Source organism: Heterocephalus glaber, unplaced genomic scaffold (assembly GCF_053883595.1).
Source record: "Heterocephalus glaber isolate CG9 unplaced genomic scaffold, H.glaber_assembly_v1.0 deba00001600, whole genome shotgun sequence".
NCBI lineage: Eukaryota > Metazoa > Chordata > Mammalia > Rodentia > Bathyergidae > Heterocephalus > Heterocephalus glaber.
In genome coordinates this window covers 18960141-18978525 of record NW_028258372.1, presented here as the reverse complement: position 1 = coordinate 18978525, position 18385 = coordinate 18960141, and the positions used below count along the sequence as shown (strand labels likewise).

Genomic DNA, 18385 nt, shown 5'->3' with positions numbered 1-18385 from the left:
TTGGAATCATGTTGAATTTTGTTAGATAAATTTTCTGTACCAGTTGAGGTGATCATGTGTTTTTTTAATCTCTGTTTTTCTAATGTAGTGTGTTACATTGATTTTCCTATATTGAACCATCCTTTCATTCTGGGAACAAATCTCATTTGATTATGGTGAATTTTAAAATACTGCTAAATTTTGTTAAGGATTTTTGCATCAGTGTTCATAAGAGATATTCATCTGTAGTGTTCTTGTAGTATCTTTATCTGGCTTTGATATCAGGATAATGGTGGCTTCATAGAATGAACTAGGAATTATTACTACCTTTTGTGAGGTTTTTGGAAAAATTTGTTTAGGATTAATATTAGTTCTTTAAATGTTTGATAGAATTTACCAGTGAAGCCATTAGGTCCAGGGCTTTTCTTTGTTGGGGAAATTTTGATTATTGATTTAATCTTACTAGTTATATATAGATCTATTTAAATTTTGTTTCTTCATGTTTAATTTTGGCATTTTTTAAAAAAGAATTTATCTATTTCACTTGGCTTAGCTAATTATTTGATGTCTAGTTTATAAACTCTCCCATAATCCTTTTATTGCTATAGAATAAGTAATAATGCCCCACTTTCATTTCTCACCCCCCCCCATTAAGTTTATTGGTACGTTTTTGGCATAAAATACATTTACATACATCATTGGGATCTTGTACCATTATATGAGTATCTTGGTTCTTTTTTTTTTTCCCCTTCCCCTGCCCTCCCTTCACCCCCTCCACCCTTCCCTATTTGCAAAGATTTTGTTTCCATTTTTTTCCTCTTCTCATATTTTTTCATTTCCCTTTTTTCCTTTCCCCTACCTCTCCCACTTCCCCTGCTCCTTTAGACCTTTACTTCCTATTACACAATATCAATTATACATTTTAAAAATTAAAATATCAAGACCTAGGAGACATTACCACCGATTTTACAGAATTTAAAAGGATATAGAAAGCATATTTCAAAAATCTGTTTTGAGCTGCACGAGTGCAAGGACCCGAGTTTGATCCCCCCATACCAAAAAAAAAATCTGTTTTGAAATAAATTTGACAACTTCTAAGAAGTACCTTGGAAGACAAATTAATGAATCTAACTCTGGAGGAAATATAAAATTTGAATAGCACCTATTAAAGAAAGTATATCCCTAGCTTGAAAACCTACCTATATAACAACAACAGGCTCGTATACATTTTAACTGATGAATTGTATCAAACATTTAAAGCAGAAAAAAGAAGGAACACTTCTCCGCTCATTTTTGGAAATCAACATTGTGCTAATACTAAAACTGGTTAAAGATAATAGAAGAAAAAAGTATGAACATAGGTAAAACTTTGTTTAACAAAGCAAACTATTAGAAGTCAGATCTGGCAGTATGTAGAAAGTGGTTTTATTATAAGGATGCAGTGTTGGTTCAGCATTGGAAGATCCATCCCCAAAAGTCATCATTTAAACAGAGGAAAGGAAAAAGCCATATGATCCTGTCACTAGTTGGAGAAAAAGTATTGAACTAAATTCCACAGCTGTTCATGGTGAAAGCTATCAGGAAACTAGAAGTAGAACAGAACCTTCTCAACAGATTAAAGACATGTACTCCATACTTCCAGCGAGAATGCCTTATATGAATGGAGAAGATACAATGCTTTCTTCTTAAGGTGGGGAACAAGGGCAGATATGCTTACTCTTCATCTGTCCATTAAACTTAGAAACCTAGGCCCAAACCAAAATAGTCTGTCAATAAAATGACATAATTAGGATAGCATTGGCAAGGTAGAAGCTAAATCTTTACATGTAGATGAAATGATCATCTACAGAGAAAATACTAAGAAATCTCTAGGAGCCCCTAGAACTTGTATTTGAATTTAGCAGGATTAGAAAACACAAGGTATATATAAAAATTTAGATCTATGTATACTTGCTATAAATGAAGAATTGGATATTGAAATTTCAAAGTTATGTAGGAGTACAAAGGACCTAGAAAAGTAAAAAACAAACAAACAAAAAGTGTTGGAAGACATTTAATACCTAATTTTAAGACTTCTAAAGCTACAGTAATCAAGGTAGTGTTAGTGTAAGGAAAGGCATATAGATCATTGGTATAAAACAGAGAATCTAGAAATAGAACCACACATATATGGTCCACTGAGTTTTGAAAGATTATTTAACATTAACATTTTACAGAATAGAAACTCAATTCAAGACCAGCAGAACAGATAGTGTTTTCAGCAAACGGCACTAAAACACCTGTATCTGTATATAAAAAAATTAACCTCAACCCTTTATTTCCACACATAAAAATAACTTGAAAGGATCTATGAACCTAAATATGAAAGACTAAAACTATAAAACTTTAAGAAGAAATTATAAGGGAAAATGTTTATGAATTAGGGTAGGCAAGAACTTCCTAGGATGCAAAAAACATGACTACAAAAGAAAAAAATTGATAAATGAGATTCCATCAAAATTTAGAACTTTAAATGACATCGTTAAAATGAAAAGTAGTCCTTAAACAGACCATATTTACAATGCATATAACCTATGACCAGAATCTATAAAGAGAACTCTTACAGCTCATTAATAGACAACCCAATTAAAAAGTAGACACAAGAAGTTGATAAATAGCCAGTACAGCACAAGGAAAGGCGTGCAACACTAGAATCAGAAAAATACTAATCAGTACAATAGCAAGATTGAATTCTACACTCATTAGGGAGATGAAGTTAAAAGTTGTAAAAGCCTTGTCATGACTTTTTCTTTTTGTTGGAATCTCCCCCTTTGTGTTTAATTTGTCACGCCCAATGGATTCGTTCTGCTGGGCTTCCTGGGGTTGTGATCCTCATTGTCTATTCCTAGGATATTGTCTAAAATTTTTTGGAGTGCTGGTTTGGTATTCATGAAGTTCCTGAGGTGCTCTTTGTCATGAAAGTATCGTATTTCTCCATCCATTTTGAAAGATAGTTTTGCAGGGTACATCAATCTGGGTTGGAGGCTGTTTTCCTTTAGGGCTTGGAATACATCACTCCAAGCTCTTCTTGCCTTGAGGGTTTGCATTGAGAAGTCTGCTGTGATTCTGATGGGCTTTCCTTTGTATGTGATTTGTTTCTTTTCTCTAACTGCTTGTAGAATTTTGTTCTTCTGTTGGGTTTCTGGAATCCTAACTGTTATATGCCTATGTGTAGATTTGTTTTGATCAAGGCTAGTTGGAGTCCTGTATGCCTCACTTATCTGTATGTCAGGTTCTTTTCCCTTGTTTGGGAAGTTTTCTGCCATCACTTCTGTGAACAGTTTTTTAATGTCATCTGCACTCTCTCCACTTTCTTCATTGACTCCAATCAGTCTTATGTTATTCACCTTCATTTCTTATTTTGTTGATTTTTCTTTTTTCCTTAGTCCATCTAACTAAAGATTTCTCAATTTTCTCAATCATTTCAAAGAACCATCTTTTGTTTTTATTATTTTCTATTCTCTATTTCGTTTAATTGCTGTAATTTTAAATATTTCCTTCTCTCTGTGACTGGCCTTAGGTTTAGTTTTTCTGGTTCTTTAAGTTGTAAAGTTATATTTTGATTTTAAATGTTTCTTAGCTTTCATAGCTATAAATCCCCCCTTTGGACTGCTTTCACTGTGTGTCATGAGTTTTGATATATTGTGATTTCATTTATCTCTAAGTATTTTCTAACTTCTCTTGTGATTGATCCATGGGTAGTTTAAAAGAGTATGGTGTTTAATTTCTACAGTTTTGTGAATTGTCCAGTTTTATTGGTTACTGATTTCTAATTTCATTTTGTTGTGATCAGAGAAGATACTTTGTATGGTGCTTATCTTTTAAAATCTATTTAGACTTAATTTGTGACATAACATAATCTATATTAGAAAATGTCTCGTGCACTTGAAAAGAACGTTTGTGCTATTGACATTGGGTAGAGAGTTCTTTAGGAGTCTGCAAATCTGTGCTTGCTTATTGTGTTGTCTGTTTTCCTCCTTTTTTTTTTTTTTTTTAAATCTGGTTGTTCTAGCCATTATTGCTATCATGTCTTTTTTAGGGATAGTTTCTGTTGATTTATACTCTTAATTGGTTATATTTTCTTGCTTCTTTGTATGACTTGTGACTTTTTTGTTTAAAACTGTGTTTGAATCTACAGTAATACTGTAATTCTGGAAATCAGATTCTCCTTTTCCTTAGCATGTACAATCTTTTGTTATTGTTTTTGTTTTGATTATTGACCCCTTTGTGCCAGGGGTCAGCCTGATATGTATATTTAATATTTTAGGACTTTCCTGATCCTGCGCCTTTCCCTGAGTACATACATTGTTTGAATTTTCTCATATTTACTTTTGCTTGAATGTTCTAGTCCTTAGCTCTCAATAAGTATAAAAGCTAAGAATGGAGATGGGAAAAGGGTGCAGGCCCTTTAAATCCCCAGTAGTCACTTGAGCCTGAGGGGCATGTGACAATATGGATAATATGTGATAATATGGAGATATATGGTGGTAATACCACCACTGTGGCCACAGACCTCTTTATCTGTACCTCTGTAATTAAAAGTAGCAATGAGTGATCTGAGCATAGATCTCTTATATTTGGAGGTCTGGCTTCTTTTTTTTTTCCTTAAATTCTTTTATTGGTACATTGTAGGTATACAATACATTTACATTTCTCATTGGGAACTTGTGCCTTTACATGATGTATCTTGGTTCTTATTTTTTTCCCCATTCCCTGCCCTCCCTTCACCCTCCCCCCCCTTTCCTATTTACAAAGGCTTTGTTTCCATTTCTCATAATTTTTCCTTTCTCTTCTTTCCTTTCCCCTACTCCTCCCACATCCCCTACCCCTTTGGACCATTTTTTCCTATTTCGCATTTCAATTATTCATTTTAATCATTGGTACATTTTAGGTTTACAATATAATGATATTCATCATTGGAAATTTGCACCTTTACACAATGTATCTTGGTTCTTATTTTTTTTCCCCTTCCCCTGCCCTGCCTATTTACAAAGACTTTGTTTACATTTTTCCATTTTCTGATATTAATTCCATTCCCCTCTTTCCTTTCCCCTACCCCTCCCTCTTCCCCTTCCCCTTTGCCCCTTTTCTTCCTATTTCACATTATCTATACGTTTTAGTCCTTATGTACACTTTCAGTTTCTCATACTAGAGAAACTATTGGTATTTACACATGTGTGTCCTATTTATTTCACTTAAGAGTATCACCTTAATGTGCATCCATTTAGCTATAAATGTCTCTAATTTCTCATTCTTTATGGCTGAGTAGTACTCCATCTTATAAAAAAACCATATCTTCTTTATCCAGTCTCCAGTTGATGGGCATCTGGGCTGCTTCCAAGTTTTAGCTATTACAAACTGTGCTGCTATGAACATGGATGCACATATATCAGTGTGGTATGATTCTTTTCATTCTTTGGGGGAAGATACCCAGCAGGGGAATAGCTGGGTCAAATGGGACTTCCAGTCCTAGTTCTTTGAGGTATCTCCATACTGATTTCCATAGTCATTGCACCAGTCTACACTCCCACCAGCAGTGGAGCAGGGTTCCTCTTTCTCTGCACCCCCGCCAGCATTTGTTATTGGTTGATTTCAGGATAGCAGCCATTCTTTCTGGAGTGAAGTGGAATCTCAGCATTGTTTTCATTTGCATCTCTCAAATGACCAGTGGTGTTGAACATTTTTTCATATGTTTATTTGCTATTCCTACTTCTTTGTCTGAGAAATGTCTGTTCATTTCAGATGCTCATTTTCAGATTGGGTCTTTAAATTTGGGAGGTTTGATCTTTCTAAGTTCTTTATAGATTTGAGATAGTGGGCCTTTGTCTGAGGAAGAGCAGGTGAAGATTTTTTCCCACATTGTGGGTTGTCTCTTCACACTGCTGGTGGTTTCTCTTGCTGTGCAGAAGCTTTTTAATAACAGATCCCACTTGTTGATGGTTTGTGCTAGTTCACGGGCAACTGAGGTTTTGTTCATAAAATCTTTTCCTACACCAGTGTCTTCAAGAGTTCTACCTAACTTCTGTTCCAGCCGGTTCAGCGTTTCTATTTTAATATTTAGATCTTTAATCCATTTTGATTTTAGTTTAGTATATGGCAAGAGATATAGGTCTAGTTTTAATCTTTGGCAAGTTGAAATCCAGTTTTTCCAGCACCATTTATTAAAGAGGCTATCTTTCCTCCAGTGAGGTTATTTGGCTCCTCGAAGATGAGGTGGCTGAGTGTGTCTGCAGTTGTTTCAACATCTTCTAATCTGTTCCACTGGTCCTCAGATCTGTTTCTGGATGTCTGGCTTCTTTTTGATATGTCCACGCCTGCAAATTCTGTACAAAACTTGTATGGGAATATTTGCATAGGTGCCAGCAGTAGAGGTAGGGATGAGGGGTGGCTGCTCTTGTGTTGAGTTGAAATTAACTCTAATTTACTTCCAACCCTTCAGTAGATTTCAGAGTTCCAAACAATATTTATAGTAGACAGATTGTGTCAATGAAGGTATCTGTGTGTGGAGATAGTGTCTTTGTGCTTTTTACTCCACTGTCTTCTCAATCTTCCCTCACTCCTTTAATTTTTGTGATACTGAATATGCCTGGTTTTTCCTTATTGTCCTCTCTGCTGCTTTATATTGCAAAAAGATCCTGTTCTTAGTCCACTCTTAACTTCCTGAGATATTTAATTCACAGGCTCTTTTAAACCTTTAAATTGGTGATTTCCAGTTCTTACCTGCTAGTTTTGACCTACCTTCTAAATTGTAGATCTGTATTTTTGTCTGTATGCTATTTCAGTTATATTCTTTATATATCTCTGAAGTGGTTAGTAACTCAAACTCCTCCCTTTTCTTTGCCCAAGTCTTTTCTTTAATACCTTTTCAGCTCAAATTATTAACAGTATATCTAATCATCCTTCCTTTTATCTCATATCTTAATCTGTTCTCACCATTATAATAATGTACTGATGTGTAATATATAATGTACTGATGTATAGTAATGTAAGACTGATGGATTATAAATAATGGAAACTTATTTCTCATAGTCTGGTGCATGTTCAGTCCAAGATTCAGGTGCCAGCAGAAGCAGCCTCAAAGAACTAAGGTACATGGGCTCAAAAACTTGGGACTCTTTGTTTCCTTACCTCATGGTTAACTTGTTTTGCTTCTTGGTATCTCCCCTCTTTACCATATTTAATCTGTCTCATATTTTTTCACTAGTACTACCTTAGTTTAGGCCCTCACTATGCTTTATTCATTCTTCTATTTTAGTATGTAGCATAATTTATTTATATATCTGCCTTTACCTTGTGATTTATCTCTGTTTCTTTAAATCTTAACACAGTACACGGAGTAGGTATTTAATAATTTTTGTTCAATGAAATAAGCTTAGTAACTTCCTCAAAGAGCATATTAAATCTAGAAATATTCAGAGGGCATGCATCCTGAATAGAAGTACAAGCTAGGTGAGTAAAACCTTGCCTTTACAGTTAAATGGGGGAAACGTGATATGACAGAGAATTAAAACATAAGATGGACGTATTAACTGCCATCAGTGGTTTCAAGTCAAGTATTATAGGATTTCAGAAGAAAGCAATGACTTCATGCTGGAGGAATCAGGACAAAGAGTGATTGTTTAAATTTGTTCTGGATCTTGAAGGATGGTTAAAATTTGGAAGTTTGACTTAATCCCAGTGTAATCCTAACACTCCAGGAGACTGAGACAGGAGGACTGGAAGTTCACACTCAGCCGGGGAATTTAGCAATTTGGCAAGGACTCTGTCTCAAGAAATAAAAAGGCTAGGAATGTAACTCGGTATGAAGGCCCTGGGCTCAATCCACAGTATGGGCTGTGTGTGTGTGTGTGTGTGTGTGTGTGTGTGTGTGTGTGTGTGTTTATATGTATAAATGAGGATAAGGAGAAAGGATTCCAAGTGGAGACAGTAGTTGTAAATAAAGGCACAGATGGAAGAATTATTGAGGTCTCTAAAATGAGTAATAATTCATTTTGGCTTGAGAGTCAGATTATAAATATAAAAGAAATTATCTCTAGTTTGGAAAATAACCCTAAAAAGATACAGGTTGGAGCATTTTGGTTGCCTTACGGGCAAATCTTTGCAAGTGTTGTGAACAGAAGAATCAGGGTCTTCCTTTGGTGTTTTGGGAAGATTGATTTGGCAGCAGTTTATAAGATGTGTCAGAGAGATGAAAAGTGGAGTTTGTTGACATTTAGGTAAAAGGATAGGAGAGAATGAATATGGAAGAGGTTGTGGTGGTGACATCAGCTGGACCAGATCTTTAGATATATGAGTGAAAAGAAGAAAATGTGCTGACTCTGTAGGATAGGGGTTTTTATTTTTCTCATGCTGTGCCACATGTGTCTATGACAGTGCTTGGCATATCATAGGTACTTAAATATTTGTTGGAATGAATGAGACCATAGTGATAGAGACTGTGAATTTGCATGGACACTGGTGTGAAGACATTAATGCAAATAAAGAACTTGGAAAAAGCAGGTTTGGAGAACAAAATAAATTTAATCTTGAACATTCTGAGTTTGTACTACCATATGTATGGCCAAAGATACAGATTCAGGGATGTCTACATGGAAATAGTAAAACACATGCATGGCAGAGAGGGTATAAGGGTATGTTAGTGTAGAAATTTGTAAATGTGAATAAAATGACATATTTCAAGTTTTTTCCTATTACAGAAGATATTTTATATATTTAATGTACACTTAATTTAATGAAATTAACAACTTCTACATATTGAATTGCCCCTTACTAACTAGTACTTTTGAATTCATAAAAGTTTTTTTAAAATTAATTTTATCTGTACATTTTAGGTATACAGTATAAGGACATTCATCACTGGAAATTTGTACCTTTACATAATGTATCTTGGTTCTCATTTTTTTTTTCCATCCCCTGCCCTCCTTTCAACCCCTCTGCCTCTCACTATTTACAAAGACTTTGTTTCCATTTTTTCATTTTCTCATACTAATTCCATTCCCTCCTTTCCTTTCCCCACCCCTCCACCTTGCCTTTCCCCTTTGCCCCTTTTCTTCCTATTTCACATTGTCTATTATACGTTTTAGTCCTTATTTTACACTTTCAGTTTCTCACACCAGAGAAACTATTTGATATTTACAGGTGCGTCCTATTTATTTCACTTAAGAGTATCGCCCCAGTGTTCACCATTTAGCTATAAATGTTTCTAATTTCTCATTCTTTATGGCTGAGTAGTACTCCATTTTATAAAAAAACCACACCTTCTTTATCCAGTCTCCAATTGGGCTGCTTCCAAGTTTTAGCTATTACAAACTGTGCTGCTATGAACATGGATGCACATATATCACTGTGGTATGATTCTTTTAATTCTTTGGGGAAGATACCCAGCAGGGGAGTAACTGGGTCAAATGGGACTTCCAGTCCTAGTTCTTTGAGGTATCTCCATACTGATTTCCACAGTAGTTGCACCAAATCTACTCTTCCACCAGCAGTGGAGCAGTGTTCCTCTTTCCCCACAGCCCAGCCAGCATTTGTTGTTGGTTGATTTCAGGATAGCAGCCATTCTTTCTGGAGTGAGGTGGAATCTCAGCATTGTTTTCATTTGCATCTCTCGAATGACCAGTGATGTTGAACATTTTTTCATATGTTTATTTGCTATTTCTAGTTCTTTGAGAAATGCCTGTTCATTTCAGATGCCCATTTTTGGATTGGGTCTTTAAATTTGGGAGGTCTGATTTTTTTAAGTTCTTCATAGATTCTAGATAGTAGACCTTTGTCTGAGGAACAGCAGGTGAAAATTTTTTCCCACATTGTAGGTTGTGTCTTTGCACTGTTGGTAGTTTCTCTTGGTGTGCAGAAAATTTTTAATAAGATGAGATCCCACTTGTTGATTCTTTGTGCTAGCTCATGGGCAACTGAGGTTTTATTCATAAAATCTTTTCCTACACCAATGTCTTCAAGAGTTCTATCTCATCTCTGTTTCAGCAGGTTCAGCGTTTCTGTTTTGATATTTAGATCTTTAATCCATTTCGATTTTAGTTTAGTGCATAGTGAGAGATACAGGTCTAGTTTTAATGTTAAACAAGTTGAAACCTAGTTTTTCCAGCACCATTTATTTATTTATTTATTCATTTATTTTTAAAATCATTTTATTTTGGTACATTTTAGGTATACAGTATAATGACATTCATCATTGGAAATTTGCACCTTTACATAATCTCTCTTGGTTCTTATTTTTCCCCCTTCCCCTGCCCTCCCTTCAACCCCTCCATCCCTCCCTATTTACAAAGACTTTATTTCCATTTTTTTCTTTTCTCATATTAATTCCATTCCCTTCTTTCCTTTCCCCTACCCTGCCCACTTCCCTTTCCCCTTTGCCCCTTTTCTTCTTATTTCACATTATCAGTATACCTTTTAGTCCTTAGTTACACTTTCAGTTTCTCACACTAGAGAAACTATTTGATATTTACACATGACCAGCACCATTTATTAAAGAGGCTATCTTGCTTCCAGTGAAGGTGTTTGGCTCCTTTGTTGAAGATGAGGTGGTTGAGTGTGTCTGGAGTTGTTTCAGCATCTTCTAATCTGTTCCACTGGTTCTCAGGTCTGTTTCTTTGCCACTACCATGCTGCTTTTATCACAGTAGCTTTATAGTAGTTTCAATTTGAGTGTTGTGATACACCCTGCCATGTCTCTGTTGCCCAGAATTGTTTTTGCTATTTTAGGCCTCTTGTTCCAAATGAATTTTTGGATTGTTTTCTCAAGGTTCATGAAGTATGCTGCAGGGATATCCATTGGGATTGCATTGAGTCTATATAGCAGTTTTGGAGGTATGGGTATTTTCACTGTTGATTCTTCCTACCCAGGAGCAAGGGATGTCTTTCCATTTTCTGATATCATCTTCAATCTCTCTTTTCAGAATGCTATAGTTTTCAGAGTAGAGGTCTTTGATTCCTTTTGTTAATTTGATTCCTAGGTATTTCAGTTTTTGGATGCTATTGTGAAAGAAATTGTTTGCTCCATTTCTCTCTCAGTGAGTTTGTTGTTCGTGTAGAGGAAAGCTATTGATTTTTATGTGTTGATTTTGTATGCAGCTACTTTACTGAATTTGGTTATTAAGTGTAGAAGACTTTGGTGGAGTTCTTGGGGTCTTCTATATAGAGTATCATGTCATCTGCAAATAATGACAATTTGACTTCTTCATTTCCTATCTTTATTCTTTTTATTGCTTTCTCTTTTCTAATTGCCTTGGCTAATGTTTCTAAAACTATATTGAACAGGAGTGGTGATAGTGGACATCCTTGTCTTGTTCCTGATTTTAGTGTGAAGGATTTCAGGTTTTCATCATATAGTATGATATTCGCTGTTGGTTTTTCAAAGATGGCTTTTATCAGATTGAGGTAGAGACTGTCTATTCCAATTTTTTGTAGGGTTTTTATCATGAATGCGTGTTAGATTTTGTCAAATACTTTTTCTGCATCTGTTGAGATGATCATATGGTTTTTGTCCTTGGATCAATTAATATAGTGTATTACATTTATTGCTTTGTGTATGTTGAACCATCCCTTCATTCCTGGGGTGAGTCCCACTTGGTCTGGGTGTATCATCTTCTTGATGATCTTCTGCATTCTCTTTGCCAGTGTCTTATTAAGGATTTTTGCATCTATGTTCATTAGTGAGATTTCTCTTTTTCGATTGGGTCTTTCTCTGCTTTGGAGATCAAGGTGATGCTTCCAGGAATGAATTTGGGAGTATTGCTTCCCTTTCAATTTCATTGAAGAGTTTAAACAGTAGTGGCAGTAGTTCCTCTGTAAATGTCTTGTAGAATTCAGCAGTGAAGCCATCAGGACCTGGGCTTTTCTTAGTTGGTAAGCTTTTCATTACATTTTCAATTTCATTGATTGATATTGGGTTGTTTAGAATTTTTAGGTCTTTTTTGTTCAATTTTGGTAATTCTTACATATCTAGGAATCTGTCCATTTCTTCTGTGTTTTCCATCTTATTGGCGTATAGGTTCACGAAATAGATATTGATGATCCTCTGGATTTCTGCTGGGTCCATTGTAATTTCATCCTTATTCCTGATTGCATGGATTTGGGCCTTTTCTTTCCTTTTTTTGATAAGGTTGGCCAAGGGTTTGTCAGTTTTGTTTATTCTTTCGAAGAACCAACTCTTAGATTTTTTTGTATCGTTCTCTCAGTTTCCATTGCATTGATTTCTTCTCTGATCTTTACAATTTCCTCCCCTTGTATGAGCTTTGGGTTTGTCTTGCTCTTCTTTTTCTGGAAGCTTGAGGTTCAGCATCAGGTTGTTTAATTGGGCTCTCTCTGTTTTCATAATATGAGTATTCACTGCTATGAATTTCCCTCATAGGACTGCTTTCACGGTGTCCCATAGATTCTGATATGTTGTATTGTTATTATCATTTAATTGTAGGAACTGTTCGATTTCTTTTTTAATTTCCTCTGTGATCCATTGGTTATTCAGAAGTGTGTTGTTTATTTACCATGTGTTTATAAAATTCTTGTGGTTTCTTTTGCTATTGATCTCCAGTTTCATCGCACTATGGTCTGATAATATACAGAGGATAACTTCAGTTTCTTTGCACTTACTTAAACATGTCCTATGAGCGAGTATGTGATGTGTTTTGGAAAGTGACCCATGTGCAGCTGAAAAGAATGTGTATTCTGATTCTGTGGGGTGGAACACTCTGTAAACATCTTTTAAGTTTATTTGTTCAAGAGTTTGAGTTCTAATATTTTTGTTGCTTATTTTCTGTCTAGTTGATCTATTTGTGCCAGTGGGGTATTGAGGTTCCCCCCTACTATTGTGTTAGTGTTTGTTTGATTTTTCGTGTCTGTTAGTATTTGTTTTATGTAGTTGGGTGCACTAGTGTTTGGTGCATATGTATTTATGATTATCATCTCTTCCTCTTGGATTGTTCCCTTTACAAGGATGAGTGTCATTCTTTGTCTCTCTTAATTGGTTTTGGTTTGAAATCCATTTGATCTGCAAAGACGATAGCTACTCCTGCTTTTCTTTGGCTTCCTTTCACATGGAGTATTGTTTTCCACCCTTGAATTTTAAGTCTATGAGTATCTTTTTGAATTAAGTGTGTTTCTTGTATACAGCATATTGTTGGATCTTGCCTTTTGACCCATTCTACCAGTCTATTTCTTTTGATTGGTGAATTGAGACCATTAACATTAATGGTTATAACTGATATGTATTGAGTTATTCTTGTCATGACATTTTCTTTTTGTTGGATTGTCCCCCTTTGCTTTGAATTTCCTGTCGTGCCTGATGGATTCATTCTGCTTGGCTTTCTGGGGTTGTGATCCTCATTGTCTTTTCCTAGGATATTGTCTAAAATTTTTTGGAGTGATAGTTTGGTATTCATGAATTTCCTCAGGTGCTCTTTGTCATGAAAGTATCTTATTTCTCCATCAATTTTGAAAGATAGTTTTGCAGGGTACATCAGTCTGGGTTGTAGGCTGTTTTCCTTTGGGGCTTGGAATACATCACTTGAAGCTCTTCTTGCCTTGATGGTTTGTGTTGAGAAGTGTGCTGTGATTCTGATGGGCTCTCCTTTGCATGTAATGTGTTTCTTTTTCTCTAACTGCTTGTAGAATTTTGTTCTTCTGTTGGGTTTCTGGAATCTTAACTATTATATGCCTATGTGAAGATTCTTTTTGATCAAGACTAGTTGAAGTCCTACATGCCTCACTTTATCTGTATGTCCAGTTCTTTTCCCTTGTTTGGGAAGTTTTCTACCATCACTTCTGTGAACAGTTGTTTTATGTCATCTGTGCTCTCTCCTGTTTCTTCATTGACTTTGATCAGTCTTATGTTATTCTTCTTTCCATCGTCTAGCAGCTGCTGGATTGAGTTCTTGTTGTCCCTTACTATTTTAAAGAAATTTTTTTTTCCTGGTCTGTAATTGCAGTCCTATCTTCTATGTCTGAAATTCTATCCTCACATTGGCTCATTCTGCTGTGTAGATTTTAATGGAGTTTTTAATCTCCTTGAAATCTGTTTGTATCTGTTTTATGGATTCCATTTGTTTCCTATTTTGGGATTCCTCAGCTCCTCTATTTTTTTATCTGTGTCCTCTCTAGCTTTATTAATCGTGTCTTACAGTATGGGCACAATCTCTTTCTGTTATCTGAGAAATTATTTCTGATTTCATTTTTTCTAAATCCTCTGTTGTTGCCAGTGCAGGGAGTCCAGGTGGTTCAGTATCAAAGTCTTCCATCTCTTTTCCCTTTGGGGTTGCTATTGTTGATATGGAAATCTGGTTTTGAAACTTGTTAACGTGTCTTCTCATTTCCATGGGGGTCGTGGTGTATGGCTCACCTCCTTTGTGCTGGGGGTGGTGGTATGGTGGCCCGGAAGCCTCCTCCTCTCGTGCCATTGATTTTTAAATTACAAATTATTGCTTGTTTTAAAAATTAAAAATTACTAGATCGATTATTAAAGTTAATTAAAGTATTTTATTACATTTTCTGTTTTGGGAACTATATGTAGTCATTATCTGCTTATTGGAAAACAATTATTTAGCTTCAAATACTTTTAACATAAAGTTTACTTATGATTTCATGTATTGCTTTTCTTTCTTCCTGATAGGCTTTCAAGGATATGCTGTATTCAGCTCAGGACCAGGCACCTTCTGTGGAAGGTAAGATGAATTAATCTTTAGGTTTAGTCACAGAAAACTTAGTTTTTATGAAAAAATTCTGAAGTACAAAGTATAAAAGTAGTGTGCTAACTTTCCCTTGGTTTTGGTAATGTGATTATCTTACAGTATTTTAATCTTTTTTTTTTTTTTGGTTTAGCTCACATTTACCCTAGGTAGGGTGGATCTTGTAGTAGGTCCTTATATCTTTTTAGGACTATGAATCATATATTAGTTTAGTCAAAGTTCTTTTCTGTATTTTGCTGGGGTTTTTTTCAGGACCTTGCATTTGCAAGGCAGGCAGTGGAGCCACTGAACTAAATCCGCAGCTCCTTTTCTGTATTTTGCTTCCCTCCACCAATTTTTTTTTTTTCCTTACGGGGTTTGAACTCAGGACCTCGTGCTTGTGAGGCAGATGCAGCCCCAGTGAGCTAAATCTCCAGCCCCTCAATGTATTTTTATATGCATCCACCCACCCACCCACCCTCTTCCTCTTTCCCTTCCTTCTGTGAATCTTTAGTCCATAATTAAGGCAACATGACATTTCCTTTCTATTTATGAATTGTCTTTAGAATGAGACTAAACAGTGGAGAATGTTTACTCTGTGTGCCCGCATAGGCATGTGTGTACATGAGTGAGTGTGTGTGTGTGTGTGTGTGTGTGTGTGTATCAGCAGGCATGTTTATGCATGTGCAGAGTTTGACAGTCATAAAACAACTAGCCTCAGGACAGTGATTACCTCTCCAATTATCTTTATTGATCTTTCATTTTCCATTATTTCAACTTCTGTTCACCACTTTATTCTTTACAGGATCAAACTTAGATAGGTTTGGAGATGCTTTTTTAAGTTGTATGAGTGCTGGTATCAGTAAAAAATAAGGGCCAACTCAACAATTACTGAGGAAGTGTTCCTTTTGATGCTGGGAACTCTTAAAATTCTGCGTCAGACTTTTTCAGGAAAGATGAATGTGAAAAAGTGTTTGTCAAGAATTTCTTATTGTGTGTCCTGAGTAACATCTTTATAAAAAGACACTATATGAGTATTCTATGAAGTCATTCCTATTAGAACTATTAGAGACCTGTTTTTATGACATACATTTATACATACAGATGCTGCAATCATTTAATACAATTATATGTCTATAAATATGTGTCATTTTTTAGTGACATAGCCATCTTGAACCATTCTGAATTAAAAATATGCTGTCTCAGCGCCGGGGATTTAGCTCAGTGGTTTCGCCGCCTGGTGAGCAAGTGCAAGGGCCCGAGTTCGATATCCGGTACCAAAAAAAAAAAAAAATTGCTGTCTCCTAGCATCTCAAAATCTTATCATTTTAAACTAGAGTATTTGCACTTAGATATTAAATAATATATCACTGAATTTTGGATTGTAATGTATTTATTTTTGAATATTTCACTTGTGACACTTAAAATTTATCAAAATCTTTAGGTTCTTTATTGGGCTGTCTTATTTTATGTCCTCTAAAGAATTCCTCCTTTGAGTATTATAAAAATATAAGAAAAATAATAATTACATAGAAGTTAAATGGATTTCCTTGCATTAATAATTGTTTTGGTTTTTATTCTGATATTCAAGTTTATAAAAAAGTACTGATATTCATGGTTAAAAAAAGGTTTCTGTTCAGTTTTTTAAAGTTTTTTTTCAGTTTGTATCGCAAACATACTGAGATATGTTTAAAAGTTATGATGGTATTTATTTGTTCCCTTTTGTGCTGGAGCATATTTGCAGTAATTTTTTTCAGTTACTTTCAGTAGTGTATTAGCTTCTCATTGCTGGCACACAATACCCAATACCAGCACCTTAAAGGAAGAGAGGTTTAATTTACCTCAGAGTTTCAGAGGCTTTCATTCCAGGGTCAGTTCCAAGGCAGAAAGGAGTGTCATAGTGGAAGGGCATGCTAGAGCAAGATGCTTCTGGCAGCCTGGAAGCAGAGAAGAGGAACAGCTCCAGAAAGCAAGGGGACGGGACATAGGCCCCAAGGCCAGACCTCCACATATTACCCAGATAGACCCAAATATGTGTGGCACCAATCATATGGGTGGATTCCAGAGCCAACAGATGTTTCTTTCACAAACTGAATTTTGGGAAATTATGCTCAAAATAACAAATACAGTTAAAAACTTTTTTCTTTATCTTATTGCCCACAGACATTCACTTCTTTGGATCTGTGATGTGAGGATTATTGTAGGCCAGTCATACAGGAGCGTGTACAGCTTTCACAAAGGAAATACTCTAAGCTTGTTCATACTTTCTTTGTACTTTCTGTAAACATACTACAGCTTTGTAGTTTTTATCTTCATAAACATGAATTTTTCTTTTTTGAAACACTGGAGAATTGGTATAGGAAAATGCTTCAAGAAAACATCCTGAGTGGTATCAAAGTTAGAAAAAGTTATTAAAGTGACTGTAATTGTTCTGTTGTTGTCATTGTGGTTTTATATTAATTTACTATTGTTTATATGGTATTATACTTTAATAATCATTTCTATATCTTACTTTGCTACTTAGTTTGTGTTTTAAGGCTTTTGTTTAGCAGCGTTTATAAAATAGCACATTCAGATTTGTCAGAAAAGTTCAAGATAGTACTTAAATTTTAACTTTTTTAAAGGGAAAAATACTTGGTAGGTTTGGATTGTTTTTGTAATATTATCTTTCTCACTTTACTTTGTTCTTTTTCTTTTTCCTAAGTTTTAATAGACTTAAAGCTTTTGGTGCCAGAGACCCAGTTGTCTTTTTAATCTTAAATAAGTGGTTCCCAGATCTGCCTCACCTTTGGCTCATATGAGGGTCTTTATAAAAAGAAACAAACAAAAAGCACCTCAAATACTGGCCTCCATATCAGACCAACTGAAATAGGATTGGCGGGAGGTGGAACACAGGCATTGGTACTGATGGCTGGTATTGGTATTGATTTTTTAAAAAAAATTTCTCCTGGTGATTCTAATGTATAATCATATAATCAAAGTATAGAACCTCTGTCATAAAACTTAAATAATTTTAGCTCAGTGTGTTAATGCTCAACATTTGGGCATTAATTATCCAGTAGGTTGATAGGCTTCTTAAGTTGATTGGTCATTTGATTATATTATTAGTACAAGGGAGCATTTTTTCGTGTTCATAGTATGTAGAGATGTTTAAAAATAGTTATTGTACTGAATTAATTATAAGTAAAACTATACCAAGTTATCTAAATATGTTAAGTGGTTATAACTTACTGTTAGGATTAAAATATATATTTTATGACTTCTTTGTTTATGATGGATTCTCATAAAATAAGTAGCTTCCTCAAATTTTGCTCCCTTGATGAATGTGAATGATTATGGTAAAAGAAATAGATTCTTTGAGTGAAACGGTTTGATAAAAGTGTATTAGTTAAAAGGAGTAATGTGAAGTGTTTTGCTGATAAGAAGTTGAATCTAGGGCTGGGGATTTGGCTCAGTGGTTCCACTGCCTGCCTCGCAAGCGCAAGGTCCAGAGTTCGATTCCCATACCAAAAAAAAAAAATTGAATCCAGACACTATTTCTTTACTAGTGAATTGTTATTTTCTTCTAATTTAGGACATTTTAAGATGGTACCTCTTTTCTTTATGATAAAGTAGGCTTTTTTTTCTAATTAAGTCAACCAAAGTAATTTCAGTGATTTGAAAAGTTAAGGAGAATTTAAGTTGTTTTTA

The 18385-nt window shown here is 35.1% G+C and overlaps 1 protein-coding gene across 4 annotated transcripts in view; it reads left to right on the top strand.

The window, feature by feature from the left end:
• Positions 1-18385, top strand: part of Xpr1 (xenotropic and polytropic retrovirus receptor 1) — a 193932-nt gene that overhangs the window by 15073 nt on the left and 160474 nt on the right. For 2 of the 4 annotated variants that reach the window (XM_087194403.1, XM_087194402.1), the window contains exons 1-2: positions 7041-7106; positions 14641-14692. In XM_087194403.1, the coding sequence (XP_087050529.1) occupies positions 7056-7106; positions 14641-14692 (103 nt within the window). In that variant the 5' untranslated portion in view covers positions 7041-7055. Of the gene's footprint in view, positions 1-7040; positions 7107-14640; positions 14693-18385 lie in introns of those variants that run through there. The other 2 variants (XM_021265336.2, XM_021265335.2) reach the window with 1 other exon arrangement.